Source organism: Ruditapes philippinarum, unplaced genomic scaffold, assembly GCF_026571515.1.
Source record: "Ruditapes philippinarum isolate M1 unplaced genomic scaffold, ASM2657151v2 ctg2987_1_1_1_1, whole genome shotgun sequence".
Classification (NCBI taxonomy): domain Eukaryota; kingdom Metazoa; phylum Mollusca; class Bivalvia; order Venerida; family Veneridae; genus Ruditapes; species Ruditapes philippinarum.
The window spans coordinates 52,526-70,653 of record NW_026867371.1 but is presented as its reverse complement, the minus strand read 5'-3'; the positions used below and the strand labels follow the sequence as shown (position 1 = coordinate 70,653).

Here is an 18,128-nt window from a genome sequence, read left to right as displayed (position 1 = left end):
TTACTTTGAGAAAGGAAAATTTTTCATAAACACTTATAATTTTGGATTAAAAAAATAATTAAAATTGTTAACTGTTGAGATGAAATAATAAATATGAGCCGCGTCACAACAAAACCAACATAATGAGTTTGCGACCAGCATGGATCCAGACCAGCCTGCGCATCCGCGCAGTCTGATCAGGATCCATGCTGTTCGCTATCAGTTTCTCTACTTGTTATAGAGTTTGTAAGTGAACAGCATGGATCCTGATCAGACTGCGCGGATGCGCAGGCTGGTCTGGATACATGCTGGTCGCAAACACACTATGTTGGTTTTGTCGTGACGCTGCTCATATATTAGATCTGTCTGATCTCTTATCATACATTCAAAGATTTGTAAAGTGGGAAAGAGAGAATAATACATATATACATGAACTTCCTTCTTTTCATTGCTTTTTTGTTTCAACAATTTAAAATGTCAGAACAATAACATAATTTCACTGCTCTGCTTCTCTTAATCATTTACCACTGTATGAAGTCTCATCAAAATCTCATACATATTAAATGAAAAATGATCCATGACCAACCAGTCAACTGACTGATTCAAAGATCAGTATAAGTATATTATATCTTTTCTTTCACATTTAATAATATTCTTAAAAAACATCTCATTCCATCATAAAGAAAGTGTTTAAAGGTTACACGCAATGAGTGAATGTTAAAATTGCAAATAAGTCTGAAAAAATATATAAACTACTTTGCCATTTAAAATTATTATGTGCTGCTTTTAGTTTATTGTTCAATATTACAATGAAACTTACCATTTCACAATATGCCCTTTTTAAGTAGTCATGGTTTTGTTAAATGCCAGGTATTCTTCATATAAAAACATTAATAATATGATATGATATGTTAGATAAATATCAGGGATATGGTCTCTCTGGTGATTCTGTTTGACTACGTCCCAGCAGACGATCTGTATTGTTTGTTACATTGCCTAATAAATGCGTAACTTCCTGTAAGTAGTAGTCAACCTTGCGTATAACAGCCTCAGTGGGCATGTGTTCTTGCTGAATCACACCCCTCTCATCTTTTATTGCACCAGCTCCTCTGATTGGTCGCTTCACTTGACCTTGAATGCTGTCCAGCGGCACTCGTGACTTCAACTCACCGACATATTGTCTGTAAAAACGAAAGAGTTGTTTTATCTTCATGCTTAAAAACACTGATAATTACCAAACAACATTTATCGATAATATTTACATATCTTGCCATTTCTCATCCTTATAGGTGCATGCCTTCAGTCATGAGTCAAAATGTTTCAAGAAAACCAAGCTTGAGAAAAATGTACTAAGATTTTAAGAAAAGTAAAACGATTCATGTATACTACATGTATTGTGAGATTAATGACTTATTGTGCAGTATTTATCACCATATCTCTACTGCATGACTAATGCAGTAAGGGTTATTTTACTTATTTTGACCAATTTTTGACAATTCATATTGATTTAAGTGTTGTATTACATTTATTGTTTGAAACAAAAAATTTTATTTTTGAATACATTTTCTATTTTTAAATGAAAATTAGCATGAAGCTGGAGGCATGCTGCATTAGAAAAAATTTACTTTTTACTTTCTTTATTCACAAACTTGCTAAGAAATATGAAACTAGCATTAACACTCTTTTAAAAAACATGTGATGAATTCATTATCATTTAGAAATATTGCAAAACATACTGCTACAAATCCTATCTTGCTGAGCTAATAATTACATTTTGAAGTAGGTTATATTCCACAAATGACAATGAAAGATATGACATGAGTGATTAACAGTGAGCAATATACTGGAAATGATATATATTTGTTTACTTATAATGAGTGACTCTCAATATGTGACTTACACTGAGTAATATACAGTGAAACATACATAAAGAATGATACTAGTATTCAGTGATACAGTTGAACTTCGTTCGCTCGAACTCGGAGGGCCTGTGCAAATTTGTTCGAGAGATCGGTAGTTCGAGCCAACCGATGTTGAACTATTATTACGTTGATCATATGCCTAAAGGTTTTCCTAGCTTACATCGGTCGAATGATAAATGCATCAATATAATTGTTTGTTAGTATATCTGTTCGTGGAATATTTCAATATTCAGCAAAATTATTATCCCAGTGTTTAATTAAGTATTAACGGTACGGCTGTTTAACTTTATTCATGCAAATATTGTTTAATTGAGTTGGATTGGGCAATCACAATACCAATTCTTGTTGAACAATGTATAAACTATATATATATATGTTTATAAAATGGGAATTAATTTAATTTTATTAAAAATAAATAATGAATAATATTTAAATTAAATATTATCAGCAGCAATCTATTTGTAGTCATTTACTTAAATAAACACACATAACAAGTTATCATTCATATTAAATAGGATAACGATGTTCGATTTCACTTTACATGAACCATCGGTTGTAATTAAAGCCGTCCGGGTAAACGTCATTCTTTATTGGCATGCATCATTTCCACTTATTCACAAGTTTATTTTCTTTTTTATCGTTACCATAAACGGCAAAATCAACATTATTATCAAATACAAATAATCGGTTATAACACCTCTTTTTTTGTATCAATTAACCTTAATTACCTTTGTCACGATCCCGAGGTGTTTAAAAACCAGTGTCGCCGAACTGTCCATCTTATTTAGGACAATACCTGACTTGTCCTTTTGTGTTCGACCGAAAAGGTGTGATTTTCACAATAATTTCTGCGAAGGGACCAGAAGATCAGTGAGAGTTCGAGCGATCGGTGTTCGAGCGATCCGATGTAGAACAATATATATTATATAGGAATTTTGCCGGGACTGGGCGATGAGTTCGAGCGAAGGGAAGTATTCGAGCGATCCGAGTTCGAGCGAACGAAGTTTAACTGTATATAAAGTGAAAAAAACAGTAATTGATTGACAGTGAGTGAAATAATAATAGATAAGTAACAAAGATGTATATTGTAACCGATTTACAAAGAGTGATAGAGGCGTCATGGCCGAGAAGTTAAGAAAGTTGTCAAACCACTTGCCCCTCACCGCTGTGGGTTCGAATCCTGACAGCGACTTTGGATTTTTTCATGTGAGGAGCTCTCCAGCTAACTTACGGAACGTCAGTGGTTCTACCCAGGTGCCTGTTTGTGTTTGAAATAATGCACAGAAGGGCACCTTAGGTCTTCTCCCACTAGTAAAGCTGAAACGTCGCCATATGACCTATACTGTGCCAGTGTGACGTAAAACCCAATTAAACAACCAAACAAACAAAGAGCGATAGACAATGAGTGATATGAATCATAAAATCTAAACAAGCTATCATAAAGTTTAACATACATCATTTTTCTGACCACATCTTTGAAGTCCTCACATTGCTGCCTAGTCTCCATGATTATACGTTGTACATGTTGCCACGCCCCTCTCTCCTCCATTAAACATGACTCAGTCACATTACGAAGTTGCTGTTCTTGTTTGACCTGAGCCTTGAGGCTTTCCAGTTGTTCCAATGCCTGTAATAAAATATTTCAACTATTAGAGTTAATCAAAACTGTCTGTCCACACCAACCTATTTTCTTCAACACTAGGCTTGAATTCTATGGACTTATACAACAAATTACTTCAAACAAAAATTTCTGATCCTAGACCAGATAAATCTATACATGTATATTGAAGTAACATGATGTGAATGCCAGTAATTTCCTGCTATAATGGGCAAACTCCAATCAAATGTAGAACTAACAGTCCTCAGTAGTTAGAATTTCATGTATTTTTATGCCTGATGAAGAGTATTATATTACTCAAAACTAGTAGCTAATAAAATCTTGAAACTGGACCTTTTATAAATCATTAAATGTAGAACTAGATTAAGCATAGTAGCAGACTCCTATTAATACATTATGTTTGATGGACAGGTCTTTATTAACATTGACCCTTTGTTCAGGTAAACATTGGATTACAACAAAGAAATGAGATTTTTTTAATAAGATATTTCTGATCATTCATTATATGAATAAAATTTTCTAAATGTACAACAATATTAATAATACATTCTCTAGGTACATAACTAGCAATATTAAATAGTAATATGATGTTGTTTCTTTTGAGAACATCTACTTATAATTTACTTGAAGCTAAAAATTTGCTTTTTTCGCTATTTTATAAAATGGCATGTGTGTTTTACAACAAAACGGCAATACCAAGATTTAAACTTGTACTTACCAGCTGCAACTGCAGACCCATTTCCTGCATTTCACCCTCAAGGCGGTCAGCATACACCTGTTCTAGCTCCCCAACAGATATCTTAGCTTTACTGTGCCACCTTGCTATAGCATTCATCATCTTCTTTCTTGGACCAAACAATCTGTTACATCAAATTCAAATGATTTTTAGAACAAAAGTAACAATTTTTTCACTGAAGCCGCAGCATGCAAAGAAAAATAAACGCACTGCATAAAATTATAATTTCAATAACAAATCCAAATTTCCAAGAAAATGAGATATTTCAACATATACATCATTTAAAAAGCAAGTCATTGGTGGAGAAGTCAGAGCACTGGACAAAGAGTTTTCAACCTGCTATCTAAAATGTGTGCCATAAAAGTAAAATCATGTAAAATAAGAGCTTTGTTTATTTCACATTTTCTCTAATGCCTAAATTTTCAGACTCTCCAGTTTTTCTAACATATCTTCTTGCTGGTTTTATGTCATATCAACACTTTATTACTGGTAGAGGAAGACTTCATATGCCCTCTCCACTAATGAAGGAAGACAACAGGTGCCCCCTACATTAGAGGCGAAATACTATAGGTGCCATTCCACTGGTATAGGAAAACTCCAGGTATGCCCTCAACTGCTGTAGTTACAAACACATTAAATAAAGTAAAGATTTGGTTTAAACATATTTATTTAAACTCGATTGCGAAACAAGTTCTTGCAACTTATATTAATCACTTTCGAGTGAAGTAAAGATTAAATATCTGTATGTTAAATTATTACTGATTGTTAAACTTACTTGATTCCTATTTCTTTCAGATCATTATCTGTGAGTGAAAGAAATACTTGGAGGTCAACATCTTGTTCATCAAACGTCGGTAAATACTTTGACAAGCCAAGTTGATCAAGCAGGGTAGGTAAATCAAGGGGAACTGAGTCTTTCTGTAACAGAAATTCCTTTAACTTTGAATAGACTATTTTAAATTAAATATCCAATTAAGAAATTCAGCCGGGTTAAAATATCTTCAAAAGTAAATAATAATTTGAATGAATAATTAAGAATACTGTGCAAAAGTCAGTAAGATAGGGCAGCATTGGTTATATATTTTAACATAAAACTAATGGTTTATTACTGAAGCATTTCTAACTCTACATATAGGTTGATCATAGGTAAATATTCACACAACTTACCATTTTTTCTATAAAGGCAGCATTAGATGAGGGTATTGATTCTTGTTTTTCCACAAGCCCCTGTGGGACTATTCCTGTGGGAGGTAACTGAGAGGCTACATGGGGATACAGCGATACATTTGGAGGGCCTTGGTATGGGTTTATTGGATAAGGATTCACAGCAGGGGCAAAGCCTGGAGGTGCAGAAACTCTAGTACCCTGATTGCCATGGTGACTACTTGGTGTGCTGTGGGAACTAGAAGATTTATACCCATCAGGTCCAGTATTTAAAATATTCAGAGCAGAAACAGGTGGAATACTATGGTCTGCCACTGAAATAATTGCTGAATCTGCAATAGCTGGACTTTGTTGAAGGAACTCTTGAGCTGGCCTAGGGTCATAGTTCTTCAGATTATTTGCTACTTGTTCAATTAATTCAGCTCCAGAGAAATGCTTTGGTTCATGACGGCTGGTTTTCTGCTCTACAGATACTGGATATTGCATATGAGTATCAGATTTTTTCCCATGTCCAGGATTATAGCCTTCAGCGTGACCTAGACCTGGTTTGTAACCATGACCAGGGTTGTGTCCTTGACTTGGGTTGTGACCTAGTCCTAAATGTTGACCATGAAATGATTCATGGTCCAGACCAACATTTTGAACTGGACCAGCATTTTGAGCTTGATCTGTATTAGAATTTTGACAAGAACCATTAACTTTACCAGGATTGTGACCATGATCTTTACTTAGGCTATGACCTTGGACATTTGTGTGACTTTCATGTTGAGTATGACCTTCATTAGAATTGTAACCTTGACCAGGTTGGTGGACAAGATTTGGATCATGACCTTTGCCTGGATTGTGATTCTCACTAGAACCCTCTTCAGATTCGCACACATCACCAGTGTTTTCTGGGTTGGAATATGAAATATGTTCATGTTGTGGTGATTTAGCATGTTTATGTTTATTAGGAAGGTACTCTGGTTTGATTGCAGCCTCCTTTTCATTGTCTTCCGTTGCCTGATTATCTGATTTAGGAATTTCAACAATGGTTTCTGGGAGAGAATTTGAATTATGAACACTGTCTATCCATTCTGAGACAGAATTTTTCATTACTTCTATCTCATTCACTTTCTCAGTTGTCAGTCTTAATTCTTTTGATTTTTGACTTTGTAATTTTCTTTTCTCCATTTCTCCTTTTCTATCTAAATTAGGATTAGTCTCAGGATCATCTGGTCCTTTCTCTGCATTCCCACTGACATCAGATTTTTTCAGAGTCTGTGAAATTTGATTGGTACCCTGATTCTCCTCAAGTCCCTCGTCAGAAGAACTATCTCCGCTGTTACCATGGTGATGTGAGTCTCCACATGATGACTCATGAGGGAATTCATCACTGTCTAAGCTATCCTCACGCCGGATACCAAATGCAGCAGCCAGGCCTCCACTAGATCCTGAACTACTTTTTATTGTGAGGGCACCAGTCTTAGAGAAAGCATTGCTGTCATCTTCTGGTTCATTATAGTCTATAAATAAAATACAACATGTCATTCATGGATAAATGTATTTCTCAAGGTATCTTACAACAAAACAACTACAAACTTTATTAAACAAGAGCTAATCAAGGAGCAGCCAGCTCCTCTGCCTACTGCACTTTTCTAAGTGATCAATTATATGCAAATTTGCTAAATAAACAGAGTTATCATATTTAACTTTGTCTTTATATGGACATGCAAGACAGAATTTATCAAAATACATTCATTTATCAAGTTTTAAAGTCAAAATCTAAGTTTCTGACCATACACAAAAAATTCTGGAGAAAGGTCACTGTAACCATGACCTTTGACATTTTGATACAAAATGACTATAGAATGGGTAGTAGGACTCTTCAAGCTTTAAAGTTTGAAGTCCAAAGGTCAATGCACTTTGATTTAATTGCCAGTTATTATTATAGCCTCCTGTGACCTTGACATTTGAAATAAAATGGATGTGGCAAGTAGAATTCATCAAGATACATGTATATAAATGTATAAAGTTTGACCGCAGATCCACTTTTTTTTAATGTGGAACTATAGATTATTTCCTACAAGTGCCTTTATTTATTTATTTACTCATTCATTTTGGACCATACATATATTGAACAAAACAAATCTGCACTTATATACACATGTACATAGCAAAGCAATACAATAAATAAATTGATTGAACAACATACATTAACTAAAGCTAGAACATACCATTCTTTCATATTAATATTAACATAGATGAGAAGTTGAAACAATTCCTACAATCATATAAGCTAATTACCTCTGCTACCAGAACTATCCAGTTTATAATCATCCTGGTTGATAGGTGATGTTACATCTCTATAGGAGAGTTTCTGAGGTTGATCTTTAGTCCCATCTTCTGGGAATGTTACATATCCTTTAGGTACTTCACCTTCTATAATAATTAACCAGAAATTATAATTCATTCATGAAATCAGGGGTATACCCTTCTTTGATTTAAAATGGCTGCTAATAATCTTCATACATATGTTTACAACAATGGGCCTTTAATGTTTAAGATATAAGATATTTGGTAAGGTTTTAAAACTGCTATGCAACATTCCACCTGAACATAAAAGAGGAGCTTTTCCAAACATTAACAGGCACCTGTATATAGATAAAATCAATGATCTTAAAACATAGAAAATGAAAAGCAAGCTATATCAAGGCTTTTAAAAAAATAAGGGTAAAAACCCTATATCGAAATTATTTTCTCTAAAATTTGTAAACAATAAAATTACGTTGGTCCCATAATCTTGAGGACAATTCTCGAAAGACATGTAACATAGAATGTACCTTTTTTGAACACACGTGGATTTTGGTATGCGACCTAACAAAATATTGTGTGACTATTTTATGTAGGAATTTAATTGTTTAGCAATGATTTCCTGCATATGCTATAGGAAAATATACAAATATATCTCCCTTATACACTTATTTCGGAATAATTCTTTTCAAAATTCATACAATAATTTGGAAATTATAGACAGTAGATATATAGCTTTATACACTCTAAGTCATATAACAGAGTGTATGATAAAACAAGTCCAAGATCATTGAAATATATGCAACATAGTTTCCATTTACCTTAAAGTTTAAGAGTTACAAATAAAAAATTTACCAGGATTTTTTTGTTGAGGTGGGTCTCTAGTTCTGTTTATTAAGCGAGCTATAGCTTGAGGTCCATCCATTATACTAGGGCCTCCACCTAAACCCTTGCCTCTACCTCTGTTCTTGTTGCGACGAGAGAAAGTGTCATCAGATGAACTCAGATCTGGTTCTAACCCTGATAAAACAAGACTATGTTTGATTGATTTACATCATATACATAAAGTAAACATATATATCTGTCTTGCTGAGAAATGGTGGTTAAGAGCAAATTTTGTACAAAATTTTAGTTTAACTTACTTGTATATACAACACAGTATGTGTTTTGCAATGCTTATTATTGTATTACTTGGGTTTATTGATCATGGATAATTTAGATTTTATAACAATATCACGAAATAGACTTACAGTACTAAATATTTACAAATAAAATGTAAAAAATTACAATAAATACAGCTTTATAACAATATTCATGAGTAAGACACAAAAACACGAAATTTTTACTATTTTTCTTCATGATCCAAAACAGACATTTCACCATTTGAATAAAGATAGGACAAACAGACCAAAACCAACGCAATTTTAAATATCAATACATGTTTTGCTTTATTAGCTTTGTCAGTTGATACATAAAGGAAATATTTGTTTTTTTTTAGATTAGATTTTTATAACACTAATAAACCCAATATTTCATTGAGGCCATATAAAAAAGGTGTACATACCTGCCTCTGCCCGCAGAGATGTAATTGGCATCACATGATTATCTATAAGACTAACTATCTTCATGTTTCCATTGATTAAAGCCAGAGATCTTGCTGTATCACCATTGTAAGCTTTAGCATTTACATTTACACCCTGAATATATATATATATATAAACATATAAAAACTTTCGAAACTTATGTCATAAAAAAATGTGCAGTCAAAAGACTTATTGATCGCAAATGTACTGTTATTGTGGGTTAATTATCAATTTCTGAAACATATTTTTTAGCCCAAAGGTTCTTTTACGTAAGAGGTTTTTTTTACAGAAGAATCTTTAAGTTTAACATCTTTGTTTTGGGATTTCAAAAGTGAAACAATAGCTTTAATACATATGTATGTGAAGAATGACCCCCATTGTGCATTATTTCATGCAAAGCCAGACACGAGTTGAACTATCAATCTTAATTTAATTATAACATCCTGATTATGTAAGTGTATATAATATTGAATATTGTCTACTTGTATTTCTACTGTTTACATATTCATTCAATCTATTCATGATTACTATGTTAAATTAAAAGGGGATAAATCCTCAGCGAAGATTCCCAATTCATACTTAAGTCTGCTTCTCTATTTATAGATGTTTGTTCTTCAATAACGGTAACTTATGATGTTGTAATACTTATACAAATATAACAAGAGCCATGTCAACATGGCCATCCCCCGCCGAATGCGTTTGCTCATTGGAAGAATGTATATGTTGTAGAGCGGAATAATTCCATTTAAAGAGGTCTTTTGGTAATGAAAACTGATGGCTATAGTGATTACAGATTTGAAACCTATGTGAATACTGATGGCTGAAAATAACAAAGGGCAATTACTGAAAAATAATGCAGGGTAGGTTATCATTTTTGTGTGCTGCATTCCTCCTCAGTAAAATCTATCCACATATGAAGTTTCAAGTTGATACCTCAAATACTTTTTGAGAAAAAAATTGAATTGAAAAATTAAGTATGAAAAAGAACAAAGGGCAATAACTCAAAAATTATAAAAGGTAGAGTTATCATTTTTTTGCAGTGCACACCTCCTGAGTGAGATCTATGCACCTATGAAGTTTCATTTTGATATCTCAAAGGCTTTTTGAGTTATGCTCTGGACAAAAATTAATTTTGAAAAATAACAAAGGGCAATAACTCAAAAATAATGCAGGGTAGAGTTATCATTCTTAAGCACTGCACTCCTCCTCAATGAGATCCATCCACCTTTAAAGTTTCAAGTTGATACCTCAAATACTTTTTCAGATAAGCTCTGGACAAAATAGCATGAAAAAAAGGGCAATAACTCAAAAATTGTAAAGGGAAGAGTTATCATTCTTGCGCACAACATTCCTCCTCAATAAGATCTATCCACCTATGACATTTCATGTTGATATCTCAAACACTTTTTGAGTTATGCTCCACTCGGGTGAAAAATTAGGTATGTAAAATAACAAAGGGCAATAACTCAAAAATTATGAAAGGTAGAGTTATCATTCTTGTGCACTGCACACCTCCTGAGTGAGATCTATGCACCTATGAAGTTTCATGTTAATATCTCATAGGCTTTTGGAGTTATGCTCTGGACAAAAATCAATTTGAAAAATAACAAAGGGCAATAACTCAAAAATCATGCAAGGTAGAGTTATCATTCTTGTGCACTGCACTCCTCCTCAATGAGGTCTATCCACCTATGAAGTTTCAAGTTGATAACTCAAAGTCTTTTAGAGATATGCTCCGGACAAAAATGTCGGACGGAAGGACGGACGGACGGAAGGACGGAAGGTCGGACGGAGACTATTTCTATATCCTCCGCCGAAATTTTTCGGCGGGGGATAATAATGATAAATGATATAATTACATGTTGTAGGAACAGCTGTAAGATAATCTCATGACCCTCAGCAGCTGCCTCCATAAATGGTGTCATTCCCATACTGGGTTCTCTGTAATCAATACAACAGTTTTAACTCTAGCCTTGCTTAACTCATGTACAGTCCAACCTCGATTATTCGAATTGCTTGGGACTGAAAATTTACTTTGAATAACCGATGCGTTCAAATAAACGAAATCCGAATATAGTGACAGACGACAACTATTCAAATTTGGCCATACGCCAATCGTTTACAACACACTTGTTTCAATTAATCAATCGAGAAAAATAAATATGTGGATTTGTCTTATATATGTTCATATGAATCTGATGACTTTAACATTGTCAACTGGTAATTTCTGGGGTTTTAATGTATAACAAAAATTACAATTATGCACAATGGTCTATAGCATAGAAAAGAGAAAAACAGAATCCCTAAAGAAAGCCCAAGACAGCAAAAATAAAAATGTTGCAGGCTCGGTTTGATTGAGCTTGTTCATGGATGCAACTTGGAAAGTGCAAGTTACAGTCCACGCCCCCTAGCACTGGCTTAAGCAGAATCCAGCATAAAGTAATGATAGATTGTACACAGATATGCAGGTTAGCCAAACTCTAAATTTGTGTGGTAAGTGAATTTGTATCAGCATTAGGACTTAAAGGGTATACATTGTATTCTATTCATTCATTCATTATCTTGTTCATCATTAATTTTATCATATCACTAAAACTTCAGTAGCTTACACAGAGTTCATGTTTGCTCCTTGTTTCAGCAGAAAACTGACCATGTTCTGATGTCCTGAGTATGTAGCATGAAATAATGCTGTCCAACCACGAGCATCACGAGACTCTAGTTCACCTCCTTGCTGTAAATTATGAAACATAACATGTTCAAGCATTTCAAATTCCTTTATAATGCATTCTAATGTGGTTTATATATTTTTATTAGCCTGCATTCATAACATCACGTAATTGCTTGACATCATTCAAATTAAAACTAAAAATTAAATGTAAGTTTTATTATATCCTTATAAAAACTATATCTGTGAATGTTATAATCAAATAAAGAGATACATGTATGCTTGTTCTGTATCATTATATGGAACTTTTTGTTCATGATTGTATTATATAATCAACAACTATTTCATGAAATTTTTTTTTTAGAGTCCTCCATTTCTAATCTCTAGTTTCTCTATCTCTAGGAGGTCATGTTTTTTTGTTTTTGTTTTTTTTTAAAGAGGAATTCTCACATATCAAAAATAAAAGAACATATTCAGTCAATATATGTAATTTTATTATTCAACCTAATAAATCTTTATAATATATGCTGTAATTCAATCATTAATTGTTAAAATTTAGGAGACATTATATGTCCAGATATTTCACTTATTTAAAGAATTTCTAACAATATTACTTACACTACATAGTAGACGTCCCACTCTATCATTACCACAGCTAGCTGCTAACATCAATGATGTCTCTTTTTTCTGGTTACGAAGATTTACACACGCCCCTTCTTCTAATAGGAGACTGACTATAGTTTCATGACCAATATAGCAGGCATACATCAAGGCAGTCCAGCCACCTTTGTTAATGTGGTCGATGTCAACCTCTCCTCTAATGTCAAATGTAAACAATATCATAAGTGTATGGATTTATAACAAAAACACTTGTTAAAAAAGACCCTGGATTTCATCACACTTCAGGTCTGGCACTACTATTTTTCTTGCAAACTTTCAAAACTGTTTCCAACTTAATGATTTAAGAATTAATTCATGCAAACGTGAAGCATGTAAATGGTTTGATCAACAATAAGTGAGTAAACTACATCAACCATATATTTATCTATCTATAAACCTTCTTGTTTTCTGTTTTTTTTTACTTTAATATACATGTATAGAGGATATATAAATCCTGTATTTATAGGAAAAAAATATGAATTTTCAGTTTATTATATACATTTTCTCTTTTTTGACACATTTACTACCTTAAATTTGTGTACTGACTGAATTTAGAAGAATGTAGTCCAACAAGACACCAGAAAGAAAATATGTTTCACTGTAGTGAAAAAGTAATCTTTACAGTGAAAAAACTGAAAACAAAATATGCATTTTTTTTCGTCAATATATCTCAATATTTCATTTTCTACCTATATAATAAATTCAAGTATATCATAATAATCACCTGACAATATGTGCCTTCACACAATCATATAGACCCAGACTTGATGCTGTATGTAAATCTAGAGGTATTGGCTCAAATTCTTCCTTTGATGTCTTGTTTCCTTTCCATACAGACAAACTTCTGTTAAGGAGCTCATTCTCAGAAGTATCATCTGACCCTTCAGTTTCAGCCATGGTCTGTAATCAAAATGATAATTATTAAATATATAAGTCATATTTCTTGATTATTAAAATATCATTATTAAATATCATGTTTAAGACAGTACACTTTTACTTCTGGAGTCCCCCAGTGGTTTATGCAGTGCTTGGACCCTTTCTCTTTCTTGCATACAGTAATGACCTTCCTCAAAATATCGGATTATCCTATCAAAAGTTAGCATATTTGCTGATGAAATTGCTATATACCTAACCTTAACATCAACTCAGCAATCAGAAACCATTCAAAAAGATTTAAATATATGTACCTTAGAAAAGTGGGATTTGGATTGGGACATTGACTTCAATCCATCTAAATGTAAATCAATCCATGTCACAAAGAGGAAACATCCTATACCAACTAAATATTCTCTTCATGGAATACATCAGAGGTGGTTACATCAGCCGAATACCTGGGTGTGGATGTATCAAATAATGTCTCATAGGGACAAGCACATGAACAGGTCAACCAAAAAGGCAAAGCAAAACTAATGGTTTCTTGCACTGTGATATTAACTCATTTAAGAAATTCAGTCCATAGCATTTAAGACCCTTGTTGCGTCTGAGGTCTGGTCCTAAAAAAAGTCAAATCTAATTGATCAGATAGTCTGTCCATGTTACTGCTTAATTATTATTCATTACTTGAACAAACATTATTTTTAATCCAGTTTCTACGCCATTCTATAATTAGTTAATTGCCATGAGCATCCAGTAAGTGCGTGATGTAAGGAAAACCCCTAGCCTGGTTGGTTGCTATTTATGTAAATACTTAGAATAGTAACACCCTAAGTTTATGCACTGAATGCCCTCGTGAATGATCAATCTTTACGATATTTCTTTTTACAGTAGTTTTCGTATCAAATAAGAGATATTTGGACAAGTAAAAGTAAAGTCAACGATTCTTGCTTCTTCCACCAAGATCATGCAAGTCGACAATTCTGGCTTACATGCGGTAATCGATAAAGCATTCAATTTTCGCTTAGATTCGGAGAATGATAAAAGTCGGCAAAAGTTGTTTGCAAAAATGTTATTTCAAAGATATATTGACATATACAACAGAAAATGATTTCATTTAGCACATTTTACGGATCTGTAATTGCTTTAAATTAGAGTTAAAAGTACCGCTTTTCCAGGTCTGTAACGAGATACGTACCGCAAATTCTCAGACTGTGGTTTACCGGTATACCGGTTAAACCGCGCACCTCTTTAATTTGTGAATTTTTTTCCAGAACTGTGAATAGGTTTATTGGACCTAGTGAGTATAATAAGTTTGAAAATTGCGAAGGAAAATTTGTGATTGTAAATGGAACTGTTATCATATAGTATCCCTTATGCAGAGCTCGAGATAATTTTTTTGGCCAAGGGGTTTTTACCCCTCAAAATCTAGAGTGAGGGGTAAAATGCAAGTTCTGCAAAAACTTAAGGGGTATAATCTGTCAAAAAAGCATTTTGCATTTTTGTAAACAAATTAAACTCATTGTCTTTGTTTGTTTGTTTGTTTATTTTCTTTTTTTAGAACAACTTTTACAAATAAAATACTAATTCAATGTAAAACAATTATAAAACATGCTCTGTAAAGTCAGACTACCAAACAATTATAAAACATGCTCTGTAAAGTCAGACTACCAGAATATATGGAACTCAAGTTTAGGAAACACAGCAAAATTATCAGGGCTTCCATTTTCAAAATTTGGAAGTCAAAGACTTCAAAATCTCTGATATTTGAAGTCACATTTTATAGGTAAAGAAGGAAAAGTATTAGATTTTGGAAGTCACAAGTGTAACTTTGACGCACAAATTTTGAAAGTGATGCCTATTTTGGATTTCCTATGCGTACTTCACGCTGATAGTGATACACAAGCTATCTGGAACTCTGCTTATGAAAGGAAAATAAACACTTAAAAGGCATAAATCTCCTTTTGTTTCACTTTTTAACTTCTCTAACTGACACTAATTGGCTTGGTGTGCCAAGAGTCACACAGGGTGTTTAAATAGACACACAGAAGAAATACAGACAGGCTGCTTAATCCTGGGATGGGACGAGACAGAATTATGTAGGTGGGTGGGGTACAAAGCCAAAGGACGGTTTCATATGGATAATAATGTCAAATGATTTACTGTTACATTGATGTTGGTCTAAGTTTAGACTAAGCTTAGGTTATTGTCAAAAACACATTACTATATGAATGACATTAAGCCTAATTAACACTAGACAGATAAAAATTAAATTTCGCAAACCTAACAAACAATTTTGCGAAAAACAACTTAAAGAGCATTTGCAATCGATTTTTATTTACTCCATAACAAAAAAACACGTGATACATTCATGATAAACTTACTGTAGAACTCAGGAATTAGCAAAAATTCCCGTAACACCAAAAATTTCATAAATATTATTTTGACATTTCTTTGCTTTTGTTGTTGTTGTTCTGGATATTGATGTAGAATTTACGAATGTTTAAAATATCACTGTCATCCCCTGTGTGACCACGTATGATCTACAGGTACCCTTATCTTCGTAACATCTGTAATATTAATAAAAACTAGATCATCTTCATAAGAAAGGATTCTCCCTCTATTGACTACATGTAATTATGTCAGATTACATGTACAAGTTAGCATTGTTCATGTAACCTATTAATAAGGGAGAAAACTCATAAAATATGTATGAATTGTTCCCCTTGGAATTAAGTTTACCACCACTCAACAACTTCCTGCAAAACAATATAACATCTTTAATTTGCCCTACATCAAAAATATCTTATTAGCAACTATGATGTCAGTCATAAAAATATAAAACTTGTATCAAGATATGGCATTCTTAACTTCTTTTCATTACATTTCAAGTATAGGTTGCATGGGGTAGACAGACGTTTCACTATTGAGACGGTTCACACCAAGACGGTTCACACCAAGACGTTTCACTCCCTTTTTATACCAAAATTATTTTGATACTTATGATATACTAAAAAAGACCTAACATGTTGAATTGAATTGAACTAAAATAAAATTTAATAAAAATAAATTAAAAAGGGGATTTCACTTTTTTGTCAATGACATTATTTCACTTAAAGAAAAAATATTTTTGATTAAAATAACACTTTAATATTATAACTAACTATTTGATCTTTTGTAAATATGGACTAAATAGGCAGTTTTGATTTAAAGCATAACAATCTTGTGACAACAATTAACTTTGAGTAACATGCTTTTTGTTGTCAATTTTAAACATGGGATAAAATTGTTAAATTAATGCTAGTATAGTGGTTTTGCGATATATGTCAAAAATTTTAATGGCCATTGAAATCAGAAATTTCTTTAAATTAAATTAGAAGCATTGGGACTTTTTCAATATTTGTCTTGATAATCATTTTTTGCATATGAAATACTTTAACCTTGAACCTCAATATTTGTTTGTAAATGGACTCGTCCAGCTTCCATTTTAAAAACTGTCCATTACAAATTTTAGGAATATCAAGATGAATATTTAAAGTTGGTCAGCCAGCAGTCTAGAGGTTGGTCAGACAATTCAAATATGTAATTTGCTGTGCTCCATACTGGTGGTAAAGGACAAGTCACTTTAGGTTCAGGCAGGTAATGGGTTATTAACATCCCTAACAGGACTCAAAACCTAGTGTTTATTTAACTTATAAAAAGAAATCGGGTCAAAAAGCACAAATACATATTATATGATATTATTTGAATTTTTTATGCCATGGTTGAGAAAAATGTGCAGCCTGACCGAGACTCGAAACCAGGACACTCGGAATACCGTTGTGGCTCTACCGACTGAGTTAACCAGCCGCTTACACATTTTCACCCTAAGTAGTGAACAGTTCTTAACTGTGACATTTACATAGATCAGCATTTTGCACACAAGTTATTGGACTTATGTCAAGTATGACATAAATCTTGAGAAAATATTTCCAGTCCTGTGTCAAAAAACCCTCAGTGGAGTCCCTTTAACTTAAAAAATATAATATTTTATTTTGATGGTGACCACAATCTGACTAAAGTTCAGATCTACTTATTTCTTACATGTAGCATATTAGGAATTGGTTTTCATCGGACTGGAGGCATTAAGTTAAGGTATATGTACATGTTCAACTTTACTTAGTAAACTGAATGAACTCTCAATAACAATGGAGCCTGTTTTAGCCACTTGTTCTACAAGACAGGAAATATAAACAACAAACATTTCCTTCTAAAAATTGCACATTTTAATTCCGTCCTCTGACAGTATAAAGTTCTTATAAAGATACAACATACAATAAAATATATATGCATGATAGATGTTTGAATACATGTGAGTTAATTTACATATCTGATCAAATGTATAATACAGCCTAATATACAAAGCAGAAGTATATAATCTTTGACTCAAGTTGGGCACAGTATTGGTTTGTTATTTTTCCCTCCAATTATTTCAGTCACTGAACAGCCACTGTTTTTGAACATAACAACTAAAAAAACTCAGGAGACTCAGGTCTCCTCAAAAATAGTTGATTTTGAGCTCAGTTTTTAATTTTCTTTGAGATGTTAAATAAAGTGTGGAGATTAACAAGTTATAAGCAAATTAAAACCACTATGA

At 32.9% G+C, this 18,128-nt stretch overlaps 1 protein-coding gene across 1 annotated transcript; it reads right to left on the bottom strand.

Moving 5' to 3' along the window:
• Positions 1-305: 305 nt before the first annotated feature.
• LOC132735840 (ankyrin repeat and SAM domain-containing protein 3-like) lies at positions 306-15,967 on the bottom strand. The gene is made up of 13 exons (XM_060722854.1): positions 15,877-15,967; positions 13,344-13,519; positions 12,578-12,776; positions 11,904-12,025; positions 11,154-11,235; positions 9,276-9,408; positions 8,552-8,731; positions 7,706-7,831; positions 5,423-6,924; positions 5,031-5,173; positions 4,238-4,379; positions 3,356-3,528; positions 306-1,160 (listed from the first exon to the last, which is right to left on the bottom strand). The coding sequence occupies exons 2-13, from the start codon at positions 13,514-13,516 to the stop codon at positions 902-904; spliced, it is 3,234 nt and encodes a 1,077-aa protein (XP_060578837.1). The 5' UTR covers positions 13,517-13,519; positions 15,877-15,967; the 3' UTR covers positions 306-901.
• Between the last annotated feature and the right edge of the window lie 2,161 nt (positions 15,968-18,128).

Excerpts from the sequence above, each read along its gene's own strand:
- LOC132735840 (XM_060722854.1), bottom strand. The coding sequence starts at position 13,516 with ATGGCTGAAACTGAAGGGTCAGATGATACTTCTGAGAATGAGCTCCTT. Across the intron at positions 12,026-12,577 it reads TGGGACGTCTACTATGTAGT|CAAGGAGGTGAACTAGAGTC; the intron begins GTAAGTAATATT and ends CATAATTTACAG. Across the intron at positions 1,161-3,355 it reads GATGTGGTCAGAAAAATGAT|ACAATATGTCGGTGAGTTGA; the intron begins GTATGTTAAACT and ends TCGTTTTTACAG.